Source organism: Tympanuchus pallidicinctus, unplaced genomic scaffold (genome assembly GCF_026119805.1).
Source record: "Tympanuchus pallidicinctus isolate F22 unplaced genomic scaffold, pur_lepc_1.0 scaffold32, whole genome shotgun sequence".
Taxonomy (NCBI): domain Eukaryota; kingdom Metazoa; phylum Chordata; class Aves; order Galliformes; family Phasianidae; genus Tympanuchus; species Tympanuchus pallidicinctus.
Window position 1 is genome coordinate 2,619,374 of NW_026294750.1, and position 18,637 is coordinate 2,638,010.

At 52.7% G+C, this 18,637-nt stretch overlaps 1 protein-coding gene across 11 annotated transcripts in view; it reads left to right on the forward strand.

Moving 5' to 3' along the window:
- Positions 1-18,637, forward strand: part of PLXNA2 (plexin A2) — a 341,299-nt gene that overhangs the window by 278,853 nt on the left and 43,809 nt on the right. For 10 of the 11 annotated variants that reach the window (XM_052698228.1, XM_052698229.1, XM_052698222.1 and 7 more), the window contains 2 exons: positions 4,234-4,368; positions 17,399-17,499. In XM_052698228.1, coding sequence (XP_052554188.1) covers positions 4,234-4,368; positions 17,399-17,499 — 236 coding nt within the window. Of the gene's footprint in view, positions 1-4,233; positions 4,369-17,398; positions 17,500-18,637 lie in introns of those variants that run through there. The other variant, XR_008210153.1, reaches the window with a different exon arrangement.

Here is an 18,637-nt window from a genome sequence, read left to right on the forward strand (position 1 = left end):
GTGGTGTGAGCACAGCCCCATGCAACAGATCTGCTATGAGTTCACTGTGCAATCCCCAGCAAATCTCCACTTCCCTCTGCTTTATCAATGATGTGCAAGTGGCTCTGACCCAGTCCCAGGGCATCCCAAAGCATCCCAATGCCAGCAGTGCTCACTGGCAGCTGAAGAGGTACTTCACATGCAGAACAATTTCATAAAGGGCCTGAAGGGCTCTTGAAAACTTCTCATCTAGAGATGATGTGCAGTTTCTGTTCTGGGTTCTCCCCTTCTGCAGCCTGCTGTGCCTGTTCTGCCTCTGTTGTGGCAGAGGCACCAGCATGGGCTGTTGGGTGCATTGATGCCACGAGGAAGTGTGCTCCATCCGAGCATCTCTCCTCATCATTTGGATGTGGTTGTGTACAGCCCAGCTTAATTAAACTGGATTAGGAAACATAAATCCCTTCCACAAAGATGATTTGGTGGAGGAGCACACAGAAGATCTGGGCTGGTATTTATTTATCTCATCCTGTCCTTGGGATCTTCGGCTCTGCTGAGTGTCTGGCTTGTAGGAACTGCCCTCGGTGCCAGGTTGGGGTAGGAGAAACCCTGCAGAACTGTGGATGGAGGAGGAAGGGGAGGACAGCCCAGACCTCACTGCTCCATCCTGTCGCTGAGCCCTGCTGCCAGCCTCAGTCCTGCAGAATTTCCAGCAAAAATCCATCCTGGAGCTTTACGGGCAGCTGTAATGGGAAATGCCTAACAGCCAAAACATGCAGCCTTAAATGACAAAAAAAAATGGCAATTCTGCAGAGATGCACCTTGGCCGTGAGGGCTGTTCTTGTTTTCTGTTTCTATTTCAGGCAGTAGATGCAGTAACGCTCCAGTGCGCCTTCCCAGAGCCGATGCAGCTCCAGGAGAAGCATCCATTTTATGCAAATGCAATGTTGTTTGATGGCATTTGCCCCGAAGGGTTGAAAATCCCAGCATGAAGGGAGCAGTCGGCAGGCTGCAGGGTTGGCTGGGCTTTGCGCTTTGTCACTGTAAAACACAAAGAGCCAATACCCCACTGGGGCTGGATGAGGTGATCTTAAAGGTCTTTTCCAACCCCAGTGATTCTCAGTGATCTCAGCAACCCTCCTGGTGTGCTCAGGGCTCCTGCAGGCTGTGGCATACGGAGAGGATTTGGGATCTGCCACCCAATCAACGCAACGGGTGACCTTGCATCCAGAATGGGGAATCAGTCCCTGCAGCCATGGAATACTGAGCACAAGCATTTCATCACGAGAGCCACCCTCATTGAAACGCTCATAATGAAAGCAGACAGGTAATTTAATCACTGAAAGGTTCCTACAAAGAGATTCGGTGTCTTCTAATGGAAGCCTGCTGGGAGGAACTGGAATGGAATCCAAATGTGGGTACCAGCTGGGCAGGGAGAATACCTGAAACTTCAGCACAATGTGGGCATGTGGGAGCTCCACGTTGAATTAGATCCCTGAATGGCTCATGCACTTATCACCGTGGGTGCTACTCTGCAACATGTACGTGACACAATATAGTATTTTGCTAATCTCCTAAGATAATGCAGAGCTTATGCCTGCAGGCTGCATTGTGGGGGTATTAGACACATAAATCTGCACTGTGCCTTTGAAGGACCGTGGTTTCCTGAATGGAAAAGTGTTCTGCTTCATCACGTGGGGCGTTCTGCTGGGCCTGGTGCTCTGAGCCAGTGCTGATACTGGGATTTGCAGATTATGTCGTTAGGCTCTTTTCAGGCCATATTTGTAAACATGCATCGAGAGCAGCTGAGGAAAATGCTCTGTCTGTCCCAGGTGACTTCTCCAATTCACACCTGAATTGTGAGCCCGTGTTCTGCCCTCCTGTCTCCTGACAGTGAGCACAACTCTTGTCCTGAACACCTTTGGTTTGCGTTGCCAGCACTGCAGGCATCTCCCTGCACCCACTGCTCACTGTTGTGCTGCACTCACTCATTTCTGCACAGCCCAGTGCTGCTTCCCCTGTGATTTTCTCTCATGCCTCTTCATCCTGGTTGTACTGCAAGGAAGGGCTGTGGGGCCGCAGAGAAGAATGGCTGCCCTCAGCCCAGCCCCATCCTGCATCTCCCATCGGGTTGGGATCGTGATGCTGGGTCAGCTTTGCTCCCCAGGCACTCAGAAGTGAGCACTTCCCTCTCTCCTCCAAAACCTCAGACCTTTAAAAAGAGCAGCTCTAGGGTCCGTTTCATCACCCTTACCCTTTATCTTGTTGGTGTCTGTGGCACCATGTTTACTAGTATGTATTTAGTGCCAGGAAGACACCTGTAAGGTTGGCACAGGGATTATTTCTGCCTCCAGACGCCAACGAGAAGTTTCCTGCTGCAGAGATGATCCCTTTCTTCTTCCGCATGCACAGGAATCATCCTTCTTCTCGTCTGACATCATCATCTGTTGTCATGGAAACCGAACTCTCAGGAAGAGAGGCAGTGAAACACCCCAGCATCAGCACCTCCTCCTATTGCCCGGGCACTGTGTGGGGTGCTCACAGCTGGAGCTGCTGGGCTCACAGCTGGATGCACAGCGATGCAGGGTGCACTGCCAGTGCCTGGCCATGGGATGGGGCAGAGCCAGGCAGGATGCCCCATAGAGCCTGGACATTCAGGCTCCAGCCCTGACCGCAGCTCCTGGTTGGAATGGGACTGCATGAGGCTCATCCGGTGGTATCTCTCTTCATTAGCCCTGTCTGACCTCATTACTAGAAAGAAGCTCAACGTAACGAGCTGCCAGTGACCCCAAGGGAGCTCTGGAAAGCAGTTGTTTTGTACAAAGGTTGCTGATCCTTTGTGTCCGCAGCTTCCATTCCCATCTGGCTGCTAATCAGGAGTTTGCATGGAAGCAGCTGACTCTGGCAGTGCTGTTTGTTCCTCAGGTGACTTCATGGCATTGTCCCTGTGTCCCTGGGTTGGTGCAGGATTGTGGTGGTGCCCCAACAAGGTTTGCAGGTCCAAACCACCTCTGGTTCCCAGCAGCTCGGGAAGGGACTGAGGTGTCCCCATTGGCACAGGTGCAACTGAAGCAGGATGTGACCCTCTTTATTTGGATTTTGCTGTCTGAGTTCTCAGGGCTTTTGAGTCGGAAGTGTCATGGGTGCAAAGCCAGCTCTCCCTTTGCTCACATTCCCGTGCCCTTCTTTTGTGTCGTGGAAAAATCAGGTAAGGAAGGAGGAAAGAAATGCAGAAACCAAACCCAGCTGTGTACCCCGTGTCTCTCTGTGTGTCGACAGGCATCAGCAGGGCTTCCTAGAAGAGGGTTTATTTAGAGCAGGGGTTCAGTGGAGCCCCTCTGTGTGTGTGTGTGAGGATATTAGTGTGTTTCCTGCTGGAGTGGCACCTCTGTGACATCAGGCTCTGCCTTAAGCAGTCCTAGCAGCCCCCTCCCAGCTCTGCAGCCTCGGGGTCACCGCATGGCACCAGCCTGGCACGTGGCACACAGCCAGCATCTGCAGCACTGCCAGCACCGTGTTGCAATCCAAGGGCTGTTCAAATATGCAAATCCTGGTAGGAAAGACAATGTAAACTGTTTGTTTCTCCTCCTCCCTTTCCCCTCGTGCAGCCCCCAAGGCCATCAATTATTAACTTTTGGAGGAGACGGCACGTTCCTGGCGGAGCTGGGGATTGTCACAGCGTGGGCAGAGCTCTGCAGGCATGGAGCTGGCTGCTGGAGGTGTGGGACCTGCAGCTGTGGGGCTTGGCAGCTGTATGGCTGTGTTAGCACTCTGCTTGCCTGGGAAGAACGGCATGGCAGTGACATCTGCCTGGGGTTGGGCAGAGGTGGTGTCTTAGGAGGCTTCTGTGGCATTGTCTAAGTCTTGTTCCTTATGCATCTGGAGAGGAACCATCTCTGCAGTAATCTGGTTAGGCTGTGGAGTGCTCCAGCTCAGGAGCTGACTTGCAGTTGCATTTGGTGACTGCAGTCGTGGCACGTGGGTGATCTGTGCGCTCACCTCGCAGCACAGAGCTTGCTCCTTCATTCTCTTGCGATGGGGAAATGACTTCAGATCCCGTGGAGAAAGAGCCTCTGCTCCGACTCCTGCATGCACTCTGCTTGCCAGCTCCTCGCTCTGCCTCCAGGTCCCAAGCTGAGGGTTGGAATGAGATCCTTTTTCTCATTTTGTCCTCTTCCTCTTCCCCTCCACCCCCCGAAGTAAAATCTGCATTTGGCTGCTATGAAATCACCTGCAATGTGGTTGTGCTTCTTCCAGATCCGAGCAGATGGCCCTCCCCATGGTGGAATTCAGTATGAGATGGTGACAGTTTTCAAGGACGGGAGCCCGGTGCTCCGGGACATGGCTTTCTCCATTGACCACAAGTTCCTGTACGTGATGTCGGAGCGGCAGGTAAGGACCCAGGGGGCTGAGCTGTGTGATCCCCCACTGCAGAGCTCAGCTTCAGCTGCCTCTGCCTGGAGGTTGTCCTCTGCACACATGGAGGATGGCTCTCTGCTGGTTTATTGCTGTCTGCAAGTATTGGAAACTGAGCTGGGCTGCTGCAGGGGAAATGTGGTTTGGGGATGGGAACCATCGATGATCGGATAATGAGCTCCTGAGCTGCTGGCGTGGCTGCCTGTTCCCTGCAGTGAGCTTGGCAGGCTGCAGTTTTGCGTAGCTTTATCCGAGCATCCTTTGTGATGGCTTTATTTTTTGATCTACCCATATATTTTAAGTTTTGGGGAGTAAGGAAGGTGAGCACAGAGTTGAGACTGAGTGTGGTGCAAGCAGCTGCCGTGCAGGTAGCGCTGAGCCTGTGCTGTGCCATCATTGCTGTGCCATCATCACTGTGACACCATCGTTGTGCCACCATAACCCTATCACTGTGCCATGGTCACCATGCCACCATTGCCATGCCACCATCACCTTGCCACCATCACTATGCCACCATCACCATGCCACCATCACCATGCCTCCATCACCATGCCACCATTACCATGCCACCATTGCCATGCCACCATCACCTTGCCAACATCACTATGCCACCATCACCATCCCACCATTGCCATGCCACCATCACCATGCCACCATTACCATGCCACCATCACCTTGCCACTTTGGCTGGCTCAGCCCCCACTGGTGGCAGCCAACATCCTTTCTTGGCTCTGTGTGGTCATAAACAAGTTTTATCTTCCAATATTATACCATGATATTACGAGGAACATAACTTTAGTGTTTGCATAGCTCTTAAGGTAGGGGTGGTGTGAGTTGGAGGTTGCCAAACCCGAAGGCTGTAGAAAGCCAAACCAAAAAGATTACAGTGGAAATTTATGGCCAGCAGCACACGGGAGCCTGCAGCTTTGGGGAGCCAGAATGGTGTAAATAAGGCAGGACCTCAGCTGGAGCGCATCTCATCTGCACCATTCTCTGAGACAAAAACAACACCAGAACTCCCATGTGCTGAGCCAGACTTTTGGGTTCACTGACTGCTGAGCGTTTTATTGGCTGTTACTCACCACTGTGTAATTCAGATTTATAGAGCTGGTGCCTCGTGGGTGGTGGAGACAGGAGGAGGGTTACATCTGAGGACGTCTGGATGCCATTAAGTGGCGTTGCCTTGGGTTAACCCTGTGAGTTAACAGCCAGCTTTGCACTCCTGGTGCACGGAGACCTCCACCTGCTGCAGGAGGGACACAGGGAGCTGATGTGCTGAACTGTGTAACAAAAAGATGTGAGGAGAATTAGCAAAGAATGGAGTGCTCCTGGAATGCTGATTCCATGCACAGCCCTCGCCCCCTGGAGCTGCCCTCTGCCCCCTGGGAGCGTGTGCCATGGGCCCAGGAGCCCCCACACTGACACAGTGTGGATGTTGTCAGCCCCACTGAACCCCACTGCCCCAATTCTGGCAATGCTCAGCAAAATAGAGGGGGGGATGCTTTTCATTTATTCTGGAGTGCTCTGGCTGGAGCCTGATGGCTGCAGGGAGTCGGTACCACGAGGAGGAGAGAGGCCCAAGCTGAGGCTGTGAGCAGTGAGAAGTGCCCTTGGAAGCACTGAGAATGCATAGCTCAAATGTATTGTGCAGTCTGAAGATCTGGAATAAGATGGAATTCCGCCACGGTGAAGTGGCACCGGAGCAGCTGTGCTGAGTGTGAGCTGGGAAGGGCTGCCCACAGTCTGTGGTTTCTAAGGAAGAAATAGGATACGTGCCTATGGCAAAACTGATCTGATAAACACTGCATTTCTGTGGGATTTAGCAAGGAGATGTGCTCCCATGGCACAGACTGGGAGCAGTCCTGAGCTCCGTGCTGCTGTGGGGTAGGAAACAAACCATGGCATGGGTGCAGCGTTCTGCCTCGCACTGTGGTTGTGCTCAGAGCACACGGTGAGCTGTGATGTGCACACAGGTGCTTCCAGCACATCCGTGTCACTTCTGTGTTGATCCCACCTCCCTCCATGCTCGGAGCAACTCCGTGCTGAATGCAGAGGGAAAGCATTTGCTTCATCCCAAAATCTGGAGCTCAGTCCTTCCCCACTCCCCCTGGCTCCCATCCCAGCCCTGTCTGCTTCTCTCCAATTTATCTGCAGTCCTTTGGAGCTCTCCGTGAGCCTTTCATGTTCCATTGCCAACTCCTTCCAAATCAGAATATTTGACATTTGATTTTACTCCCACAAAGCACAGAAGCAACAGTTGCACAGTCTGGTCCCAGGAGGAGGGAGGGAGGAGGATAAAGAAACTTTGCTTCCATCCTCAGCACCAGTTCTTTAGCCGCATGATTTAGGAGTGCTCATTAGGAGCTTTCACAGGCTCTCTTGAAGCACCTTCAAATTCCTTTCATGGCAGAAGAGAAGTGATTCTGACCCCGACTATTTAAAGGAGACAGGCATTTCTCAGTGTTGCTCCAGCAAGCAAACACCATCCAGCCCACAAGCTGACAGGGCTTGAGCATCACGAGATGCTGCTGGAGCATCAGTGAGACTGCATGGGGCTGCCCCATGTGAAGCAAGGAGGGCCTTACAGACCCGTGTGCCTGCAGCTGGGCCCTGGGAGCCTTCCAGCAGCCCTGCAGCCCTCCCTCCTGCCTGTACATCCCCGTGGCTGTAGGGAAGAGCTGTCTCTCCGTCTGCTCTGCTAGCAGTGAAATATTTGCTTAGCAAATGCCCCCGTGTCGGGAGCTGCAGAGCTGCAGGAGTCTCTGGGGATGATTTGTTTCACCATTCCTTGTCCTGTGACCCCGTGCTGCGTAACTCCTGAGCAAAGGGTGTTGTGTTGGGCTGAGCTTTCTGGGTGCTGATGGAGGGGAGGGAGCTGCCAGGGTGATTTAAAAGAGTTTGGAATCAGAGTGAGGAAAGCAAAGAGCTCCATCAATTCTGGAGTAGAGGTGCTGTAAATACTGATGGTGCCCAGAAAAAAAGAGTGAGAAAACACGATAAAAAATGCAAGAGGTGTGGATAAAAGGGGATGGCTTCATCAAGAAGGACAAAAGAAGAAAAAAAAAAAGGGTGGATTAAATTTTTAACTGCATTGTCTGCTGGTCAACCACTGAGCTGAGCATCATTGCAGAGGGCAGGGCTGTGCTGCAGCACCTGCTTGTCCCACGCTCCTGCAACACGTGCAGCCATGCAGGGCTTATTTCACTTTCCTCCCTGTGGTCAATTAGCAATAATTAAGAAATGTAGGTACAAGCTTGCCTGGGATCATTAACCATACCTATAAGATAAGAAGGATGTGCTAATGAATGCCAGCTGACCAAAAGGCCGTGGTATTTCAGGGCTCTGAGGCTCAGGGACTGAAAGGACCTGCAGAGCTGTTGGGATGTACAGGCAGCCACCAGGAATCCGAAGGCGCAGAGCAAAGGGCAGACAGCTTTGAAGTAACACATACTTGAAAAGTAAACTTCCCTGCAAGAAGCAGTAAGAAACCACCCCTGTGTGAAAACTCAGCGTCAGGGGTCGCTGGGTTTGTTTTGGTAATGGGGTGCATTTCAGACGCTGCTCACACGGCTCTTTTCTTTCAAGTGCTTGCGAGGTTTGCGCGCAGGGTTTGTTTGTTTTGGGTTGGTTTTACTTTGTATTAAGTCTATTTTTTCCCCTGCCAGTCACAGCCACAGGGTTCCCATGTATGTGCTTCCCTTTGCGATTCCTCCCCATCCACAGACCTATTGTTTAATTTTCAGACGGGCAACCGCAGTCCTGAAATCCTTCCAGGATTTCCCTGCATGCACGTACACACACACACACTGATCCCCTGCTCAGAGCACTGGTGTGCATGGGGCAGCTGCAGTGCAGAGCAGCTGCTCTGATACCATGTGCTCCAGGTCTGCTTGCTGCTCGGGTTCCATGGGGGGTTGCATTGCTGTGCCCCCACCCCCTCATGCATCCTCCTGACTTTGTGCTGCAGCACAGAGGGGTGACCTATGGGTGCAACAGTGGCAGAGCCCCCCACCAAAGCAAGCTGGGACTTCTGATGTATGATGGACAAGCTGAAGCAATGCCATGCTGAGCTATGGTGGGTTTTGCCCCTGTTGGTCTCAGATGACCCCAGCAGGGCTGCAGCAGCACTCAGGGATGCAGCCAGAGCTCAATGTTCCTCTCTATCAGAGCTGTTTAAAAGTCTCCCCCTCCCTGTGCTGCTGTGGCCATCCCCCCAGCAGTGAGTCTGGTGAGGAGGGGAATGGTTCACACCGGGCACGAATAGAAAAGAAACATAACTCACAATATGGTGAGAGTAGCTCTGAAATGGCACAAATTATTCTACTTTATACTTTAATTAGTTTGAATTAGCAATGGGAATAGATGCATAAAATGATCCAGTGAAGGGTGAAATGGAAAAAGGGATACAGGTTAGAGTATCACTTTATTATTGTGAAGTTTGCAGGAAGAGAGAGCAGGCGATGAGCTGCTGCTCTGAGTGCTTGGCAGGGAGGTGGTGAGGACTGTGCTGCAGCACAGAGCCCAGGGCTGCTCCATCCCTGGTCAGGGGGCAGAGAGCTTTTTTCCCTTCAATGGTCTGAAAAGTACTGCAAAATCAGATTGGTTGGGCTTTATTATTTTCTGTTTCAATTCAAATCACGTGGGGAAGTACAGCTCTAAGCATGCTTTCTTGCAATAACACTGAAATGAGCAGGGCCAAAACACGCAGTCAGTTCCAGCCCAAAACCTCAGGACACACCAGCCCAGCCTGTGGGATCTCAGGGCCGTCCCAGTGGCACCACTTGAACAACAGCTCTGCATCTGGAAACCAAATTCCCACCAAAGCATTAGGAAAGCTTTCAAATAATCAGGGAAAAAAGAGTTCCTGCGGATTCCAGACAGCTTGGAAGTGATGCCTGTGCCCTGGGGGAGGTGGCTGTAATGGTGTTTCAAGCTGGGACTACACATAAAAGTTAAGGCTGGTTGCAAAGCAGAAAAACACAGCTTGTGGGTTTTGTTCTCACTTTCCCTGCTCCTTCCTCTTCCAAGGCAAAATGTTTGCTCTGTAAAACTGCAGTGAAGATGCTGAGGTTTTCTAGAGCATTGTGCATGCAGCCCCAGAGCTGCAGCCCTGCCGTGTGGCTGTGGGAGCTGCAATAGCTCCACATCTCTGGGCGATGCTTGAGGCAAAGGAGCCCCATGAATAATCTGCTGTTTGTCTTAGCGTCGTGCAGGAATGTGCCCAGCAGACTAAACACAAGAGGGCCGAGAGCAGGGCAGGCACCAGCAGTGCCCATGGTGGGGGCTGAAGGCCCCCAAGTCCTTGCACTTAACAGCACAGCACCATTCTTCATCACCGCTCAGTTCAGCGTTCCGTAGCTGCGTGAAGCTGGGTGTAGGAATGGGAAGCACCAGCCGTGGCTGAAGGGACAAACTGCTCACAGAGTCCACGTGAGCAGTGGGAGCAGGTTCAGCCACATCTGGAAGTGGCTGCAGCTGGCAGTGTGGTTTCAGGTTGGTCTGAGCGGAGTCCATCCGTAGCACAGTTTGGGTTGCTACCAAGGCTTTATGGGTGCCAAGCTGCTTCAGTGGATATTAACATATTCTGGGGTTTGTTCCTCCAAAACTTCCTGACCTTTGGCAGTGTCAACCTACTGGTTACAGCAGCAAAAGATGGAGCTCAAGTGGGATTTTGCTGTTTCTGCCTCGAAGTGTCTCTGCCACATAGAGCATATCCATGGCAGTCAGTCCCAAGTACATCCATAGTGGTTTCACTGCTGGTTGTCTGTGCAGACAAAGCATGAGGGTGGATTTTGTGTTGGGCCCTGGCCCTGTGGTGGGCTCCAGAAGCAGCTTTGTTGGCCTCTCTGTGTCCAGGGTTTGCTGGGCAGAACTGTGGGCTTTTAACCCAGGAGGTGGCAGGGAATGGCTGAGCTTCAGACTGTGGTCATCCCTGTGCTCTGAGCACTGCACTCGGCAAGGCACAGCTGCTGGGGACTTGGCATTTGGGCATCCATCAGAACCAAAAAAATGCTGGGAGCTGGCGTGGGGGCACTGCTACACCCAGCCCTCAGATGGGACAGAGCGTTGTGCTGTGTGCTCAGGGCTGAAGTCAGAGCAGTGCAGAGAAGGAAGGTTTGGGAGCAATCAGATGCCCAGTGGCTGCAGGTTGGCTTTTGCACGGATAGCGCATGATGAGCACTACTCTGAAGTTCTGCCACCAACAACGACACATTCCCTCCTCCCCTTGTTGGCTCCATTTCAGAGTGTGTCTATCCACATTCTCTCACAACACATATTTATCTGCTCGGTGCCCTGGTTGGCTGTTTAATTGGCACTCAGGCATCCTTTCAAGCAGAAGCGGAGCTGAGTGCAGGAGCAGCGTGTGGGCAGGATGGAGCTGTGCTCCCACCACAGCAATGGAACCTGCAAATGAAAAGGAAGCATGATGGCGCAGGATGGCCACAGCCAAGGGACACTGAGGGCACAGCTCCAGCTATGTGGAGCACCCCGTGTTCCTATGTCCTAGAAGCAGTGCTTGGTGCTGCAGCTCACGATGGATGCTGCATTGTCTCCTAGCAAGCCACAGCCGCAGGTTTTTCCCATCCCTTTCAGCAGTGATTCACAGGCAACTGTCAGTGCTTTGGGTGCTATTAATATCTTCACAAGAACACGATGATAAGTGAGGTTTTTTTGTTGTTTTTAATTTATTTTTTGGGAGAGGAATCAAAGGGGAAGGATGGGTGTGAAAATAACTCCTCCTCGTGTGGCTGGACCATGGTGTGAGCCAGCAGACAGTACTGCCCAGAGAGAGAACTCACCAAAATCCCTTCCATTTAAAAAGAGCTGACCACACAGGAACTTTGATTTTGGAGGAACTATGCCAGGAACAGCATTGCTGTGAGGGCAGTGTGCAGACTCCTGTTGCTAGCTGCAGGCAGGCTGGGTATTTTCATGTTGGGTCTTTGCTGTCAGTGTGCTTGGCACGCAGCTTGGGGGGCATCTCTGCAAAGCACCAGGGCTGGGCTCTGACCGTGGTATGGGTGTGAGTCAGCTTCAGCAGGGTGAGTTTGATGGGGGCTCTGAGTGCTTCCAGAGGTGCTGCTACCACCTCCAATGCAGACAGAGCCCTTTCCAGCAGCCCCACATTGCTGCCGTTCTGCATTGTAGTGGGAGTGGTGTTAGAGGAAAGGTGAGGATGTCATCGTGATCCCAGCTGGCAATTTCCCATCTTTCTTAATGGACTGAACGTCGTCCCCATAACTATAAATTTTCCTGGCTTGGGTCAGTCGAAATTGGAGACTTAATGCTAGAGACGGACACATTTTTGTTTTATTTTTGCGCTCTGTGTAATCACATTGATGGCAGCGCCGTAACGGTCCTGAATTATGGGTGACCAGAGAAAAAGAAGGCATCTCCTCCACTCCCCGTTGTTATTGTCTCCGGGTGCGGAGCAAAATGTGTAGGCTCCAGGCTAGATTGTGTAAATCTCGTTAGAAAGCCATTCCCAGCTAATGAAACCCTGGGAGAGAGGGATTTGCCTTCCCAGCCTCCAGCCCGGTAGCAGGGCTGGAATCAATCCATCGCAGCGCTGTGCGCTCGCTCCCCTCTCCCACGCTGCGTGCTGCTGCAGCCGCGGGTCAGCGATTTGTTGCGTCTGCACCTGAGCTGTTCCCACTGACAATTATCTCCTCGGAAGAAAACTATAAAATAAAAATCACCGTGCGAAGCAAGCTCACCTGTCTGCACTCCGTACAGGGAAGCAGCGAGCAGACGTGTAAATAATTGCGCCTTCCCCGCCGCGCGCCTGCTCACAGCCTGCTTGGCAGCGTGCATTAATTCAAGGCATCGGCGCTGCTGGGGTGAGCGGCTGGAGTGAAGGATCTGAGCTTCACTCATCTAGCTCTCATCTCATCTAGCCCTGTTTGTGCAGCCTGTGAATGTGCCGGAGCCACAGATCTCACTCGGGGTCGGGTTGGTTTGGCTGCGACTTCCTTGCTCCAAGTGAGGGTTTAGCAGCAGCCGCTGCGTGAAGTGCGGTGCGCTTTGTGCTTTGTGCTTGATGGCCACTGTGGTGGTTGTTGGAGTCTGGAGTGTGTCTGCTGTTTGTGCAAGGAGCAAGCAGAGCTCTTGCAGTGCTGGCTGCGGATCTGCAGCCTCGATGTTGTGATGATCAGGGAGGTTTGGGCCTCGTGCTGCTGTTGGGTACCAGCGGGGTCCCGGCCCATCTGGGCATCACTGCCTTGCAATGAGCACCTGGGAAATGTGCTGTGCAGCACGAGGTGCTGCTGGACATGAGGTCATCTGTGCCTGTTTGTCATCGAGGTTGGAGAGCACAGCCCTCTGTGCAGCTGTGCAACAGCTGAGGTGGAATTGTAATGGTGGGAAAAGCATGCGGGCAATGGCTGCGTTGTTCGCCTGTCCCCAGGAACAGAGGGGATCCTGTGTGTGTAATGCAGTCTCTAAAGGTTTGAATAGTTTTTTTCTGCTCTAACTAATCTTTTTAAATGCTTGACGGGCTTGTGTTCTGTAATTGAATGCGTTTTATTTAGAAAATAACATTTAGTACCACTTTGGATTTCCAATTATTCTTCAATGTGGCTTTGAGGGCCTGACGCCTTTCTCATTTTGATACTCACAAATGATGGTAACATCAGAGCAAGGAAACAGCAAATTGTCTACGCTGCTGATTGCTGGGCTCAGGGGGAGCAGCAGTGCTGGACTGAGTCTCAGCATCAATCCATTGAATGGAATGGCAGCGTTGTACCAGCAGCAAACATGCCATCACCCCGTGCCACTGCCCCGTGTCATTGCCTGTCCTTTTCTCACTGCCTTGTGCCACCTCTGCAGGCCACCTCTCACGCCCAGCAGATGAGAGCAGAGGGACAATGCTCCTGAAGTCTGAATGGCTCCTGCAGGGCATTGCTGCCCTTTGGTGCCAGCAGCAGACAGAGGTGAAGGGTAAGCGGGGATCCAGAGGAGATGGGGAGCAAGGAGCACAACCAGTGATGCCCACTGCTCACTTTGAATGCATCTCCTTCCTGTGCCTGCCAGTTTTATGACAGAAGAACAAAGAAGGGAAGCAGATAACTGCAGAGGTTCATTTGCCAATGTCAGCTGCCGGTGTCTCAGGAATAGAGCCATCAGTCTGTCCCTCCTTGGCGCTGGGCTGTGCAGGCAGTTTTCCATTTGCAGCATGGTTTATTCACAGCTCCCCATTTTGCAGGGAGGGCTCTCCTTTTCCCTCCTTTTTTTTTCCCAGGGGTGTCCCTAGCACTGCTGTGCCCCTCAAGTGCAGCTCACCACAGGGGCTCTCCCATCCTCTGCCTTTGCATGGGTTGAGGTTTGCATCCTGTGGGACCTCCAGCCCTGCAGGAAGACACAGCCAGAGAGAAAATTCTGCTTGGAAGCACTGGGAGCTCCTTCATAGGGCAGGAGGGCATCACCACAGTGCTTCTGCCCCAATCCTCAGTGGGGTCAAAGCAGCCCTGGCCCCAGTGCCCAACACTTGCACTGTGCTTTGCTGCACTGCCCAGCATCTGGGAAAGGAATGTTGAGGGCTGCTGTGCAAACCAGCTGCTGTCTGAGCAGGCTTTGTTTCCAATGTAGGGAATCTGCTGTAGGGAATGATTTAACCTCCATTTGTTCTTTTCTTTGTATCATTTCATTAAATAAGATTTATATACAGGTTTAGCACTGGAAGGATGGCCCGTCCCCTGGGCTGGGGCAGAGCTGAGCATATTGCTCCTTCCCATGTCCCTGATTCACCCGTTGTTTCAGGGCTGGAAACACACAGGCTGCCTGCCTTTCATCCCCAGCAGATAAATGCCACGAAGCACTCAGGAACCACCTATCCCCAATCTCTTCATTAGCAAAGCTTCTGATGGGGTTCATTTCACAGTCCCTGGGTGGGAAGGAGGACGCTGAGCTGCAGAGTGCAGAGTGCATTGCTGCAAGCAGCAGCTTCCACATGTGCAATGCTTGGCTCCTGCACAGAAATGCAAAGACTCAGTGCAGTGATTGGGACCAGCCCTATGCACCAGTTGCCCTCAATACTGGAGATGTTGGAGATGTGCTGGAAATGCTGCCTGGTGCTGGGGAAAGGAGGAGGGGGAGCTCCCAGCCCCGCTCTCAGCTCTGCAAGGTCTGCTGTCCCCCTGGGGAGGGATAAGCCGTGCGAGCGCTGGGAAGGGAGGAGGAAATGTCTTTTAACAGTAAATATGGCCTTGTTATTTATCAATGCAAAGTAATTGAAGTAATTTCATGTCGTTTTTAAATGCAGTGCCTAGGGATCTAATCTATCTGTCTAATATTAATGGGTAATATTTGGTTGCCTCATTCATTCATTACTGTTTTCATTAAGACTCTAATCCCATTTAGGAGTCTGTTTGTCATGTTAAACTCCTCTGTTTTATCTTAGCCTGCCACGATCCTTTTAACAACTTCACTGAATTCATGAGTTGTAGGCTGGCAGCTCGGGAGGGACTTTGCAGTGAGTTCTGTGAGGAGAGGGGAGCAGAGAGCTGAGGGCAAAGCAGCAATTTCAATAAGCGCAGCCCAGCACCATTTGTCTACTGAACTCCCAACTCCGACACCAGGCATAACTCCAGACTGGTGCAGAGTTCTATTTTCACTGCTCGCCTGCAAAATAGAGAGGGAAAGAAGAAGTGTGCACTTCATAATTATTCATCTTAACTCATTTCCTGCTCTTAAAGCATGTTGGTGGCTGCAGGGAGCGAGGTGCTGTGAGTCGCCAGGCACCAGGGAAGGGCTGGACGAGGGCCATGAACTGACGTGAGATGAAAGTTCACTGCATCGCTCTGATCCCCGCACTGATCTCCACCTGAGCCCAGACATTTTGGCCTTTCATCCTTCTTAATTAGTTCCCCAGAGGCTCGGGCTAATCAGCACAAAGGAGGGGTCCCAGCGGCAGGGCAGTCTCGTGGTGCCATTTGTCAGAAGTCGGTGCCAGCGTTTGGAGATGGCCGCTCCTGGTGATGCGTGTGGTTGGAGCCAAGTGCTGCACACGTGTTGGGAAAATACCCCACTGTGTGCTGCTGGGAATTGTGCTTACCCTGCTCAGGAAGCATCTGGATCCCTGCGCTTTGCCACTTCTCATCGTGTGAAGGTGATGATGAGGTTCTTCCAGCAGTGAAGCCACGTTGCTTGGATCAGAGTTGAAGGGGCTTTCTTCGCATGCTTCTGCAGTGCTGTAATTAAAGAATCCCCTGCAGCCTTGGAAAAGCTGTCCCTGTGCCTTCTCTCACTGTCTGCCCAATGCTGCAGGTGTCCAAGGACACTCAACTACCTCATGGGAAGGCAGAGCGAGGCCCTGCTCCATTCCAGGACCCAAAGGATGGGGGTCTTCTTGCTCTGGGGTGCTCCTACAGTGCTGCTTCTGGGGGACTCCTTCATTCAAACTTGCTTCCCTTTTGCTTTCCTCCCATCCCACTGCCGCCCTGCATGAGGCACTGTGTGGCTGTCCTGGGCTGCAGTGGTGTGAGCTCAGCTCCAGTTCTGCTCGGTGCAGGGTGAAGTGGAATCCTGGGGACCTGAGGTCCTTGCAGCACTGACCTGGACAGCAAGGATGAGAAGCAGTGGGAAGAGAAGTGCCAAACTTTGTACAAACTCCTAAGAAAGTTTGGCTTTCCCTTGCCCTGTTACCTTGATGTGTTAACAGCTGGGACTGGAGAACCGGTGCTCCTGCCCACAGCTCTCTTGCAGCAGCATAAAGCAGTGGCATTGTTGCATGAATGAAGACAGAATCACAGTGGAAAGTTCATCAAGCCTGGGCTCCTGCTGGTTGAGTGATAGATAGCTTTAATCACACAGAGCTGGCCAACACCTCCCCATTCAACACCGATATTCCGTGAGCTGTGCAGCGCAGTGGGAATGGGGCACGTGGGCTGAAAGAGACCCTGCTCCTCTGCACTCCTCCCTGCACCAACACTGCAGCTCTCCGTGCAGCCAGGCTGTGTGCACGCATTGCTCCCAGCTCCCCCACACGCATCCCACTCTGCTCAAAAAAAAACACCAACCACACACCCCCAACCCCTGCACGATTTTTGTTGTAGGCGAAGCTGTCGAGTAGGGCTCAGGAAACAAGAAGAATAGCGGCCCTATTGGTGTCATGTTTAGAGAGGAACTGGGTTCTCACTGTGTCAACAGCACTTGGCTTGACAGCAGCCTTTGTGGGATGCACACTGCTCCTTTCAGGGCTGCCCAGCTGCTGCCAGCCGCAGTCCGGCCCCGCGCAGGAACTGCTCTTTCCCTGCCTACTTGCATATCTGGTTCCCTTCTTCTATTGTGGAAGAAACGTTATGCGTGCACCAGTTTGAGGGATCCCAAAGCAGGAGCAGGAAGACAAGTTTTGCTACTGGGATTAGTGTGTGTTTATGAAGTACATAGGGTTCTGGAATTCTCCCAGCACTGGGGAACCCAGCCAAGGCTTGCTAGAACCTCACATCACCATTAAATGGATGCACAGCCATCACTGTGCTCCAGGGCTGGCCACTGGGTCCCATTGGTGAAAATGGCCTTGTGCTGGAGGTGGCAGTGAGCTGTGAGCAGCCAGCCCTCACTTGCTGCTCCATGGGCACAGGACCTGGGGGCTGTGGAGTAGTGTGCTTTGTTCAGCTCCATTCCAATTCACTGCAGTCCCACCTCGGGCTGCAGGGAGGGGCTGCAGGAGCACCACACCTGCTAGGGGTGGTAAGGAATGGATTGAGGTGGAATTGCACGTCTGGGATCAAGCAGTGATCCATGGCTGAATCCCTAAATCTGAGCCTTTGGGGTTCTTAACGCTGATAAATGAATCAGGACTGTGCTGTGTCTTACTGATGTGTCCCACTGGGCTGGGTGAGCTGCACCCCACAGTTCAGCACATACTGTTGGCCAACTTATACACAGGGGTCGGCCTGAGCTCCATGTCTATGAATTGCTTTTGTGTTGCTTATCCCACCTCCCCCACTCAGCTGCTCTTTGCCACCAGACCCGCTGAGGCTGTGCTTGTCCCTTGTCCCTGCAGGTGTCCCGTGTGCCCGTGGAGTCCTGTGAGCAGTACACGACCTGTGCAGAGTGCCTGAGCTCGGGGGACCCGCACTGCGGCTGGTGCACGCTGCACCACACGTAAGTCAGACCATGGCAAGGAAGCACCTCTCAGCAGCACCCAGTGCTTTCCGTTGCTCATTTCAGCAAAATGAGGCTGAAGTCCCTGGAATCCATCCTTCTCTTCCCCTGGGTGTTTCCTGCATTGCGGCTTGAGTAGCACTGAAGATCCCTGAGCTCTTGAAGAAAGGCAGATTCCTTCTGTAGGAGAGTGGATTGCATGCAGCATGCAGGAAGGTGCCATGGGACAGTGCAAAAAAAGCAGAATTGAAACCTGGGGGAGCAGAGCTGTTGCATTTTGCATGTTCCCCATTGCTCGAACTGCAACCCCTCCTGATTAATGGGGGATTTTTAGAGGTGAGAGTGGGTTTAATGATTTGAGCAGGACTTTGGAACGAGGAGCAGCACCGAGCCCTGTTGAACAGAGCTGGAAGAGCTGCTGTAATGCAGCGTGGTGAGGGCAGGGAGCAGCAGCTGTCCTGGGGGGCAGAGCTGCACGTCCCAGGCACTGCAGTGAGGGCTGTTCCCAGGGGCACTGCGGGAAATACGCTCTGCATTCAGGAGGTGTTTGGGCTCTTTCTTTCCCCCACCACCAGAATGATCACTTCCTATGGCGGAAGGGGGACCACCGGGCAAACACTGATGGGGGGAGGAAGGGCAAACCCAGAGGATACAGGAGGAGAGGAATAGAAATCCCTCCGGCCCCGTGCCAGCTTGCAAAGCAGCCCCCTTACATGCATGGAAATCAGGGCGGAGGCAGAGCAGAGTTCAGGGCCCTGCACAATGATGCTTGGCCACATGCCTGAGCAGCAGGTGTTGGAGAGAGAGAGAGAGAGAGGAGGAAGGCAGGCTCAAATGCAAAATCCGGCCTGGATTAGGGACTTGCGTGCTTTGGGGTGCAAAACAGCTTCCAGTGCCCAGCAGGGCTCGTTTGGCTTGCAAGGAGTTGGTGCTGCATTCAGGGAAATAGGATAAAACCGTTGCAGGAGCATCCCTGGTGCACCCAGCCCCAGTGCCATGCCTGCACCGTGCCCTCAGGTGGCATTCTGCACAGGGTCCCTGCTTGCTGCAGGCTGCAGGCAGGTTGGGTGGATGTGCCTTTGCTGCTACTCCTTGCACCCCTGTAGCAGCTCCTCTGCGAGGATCAGCGAGTGCTTTC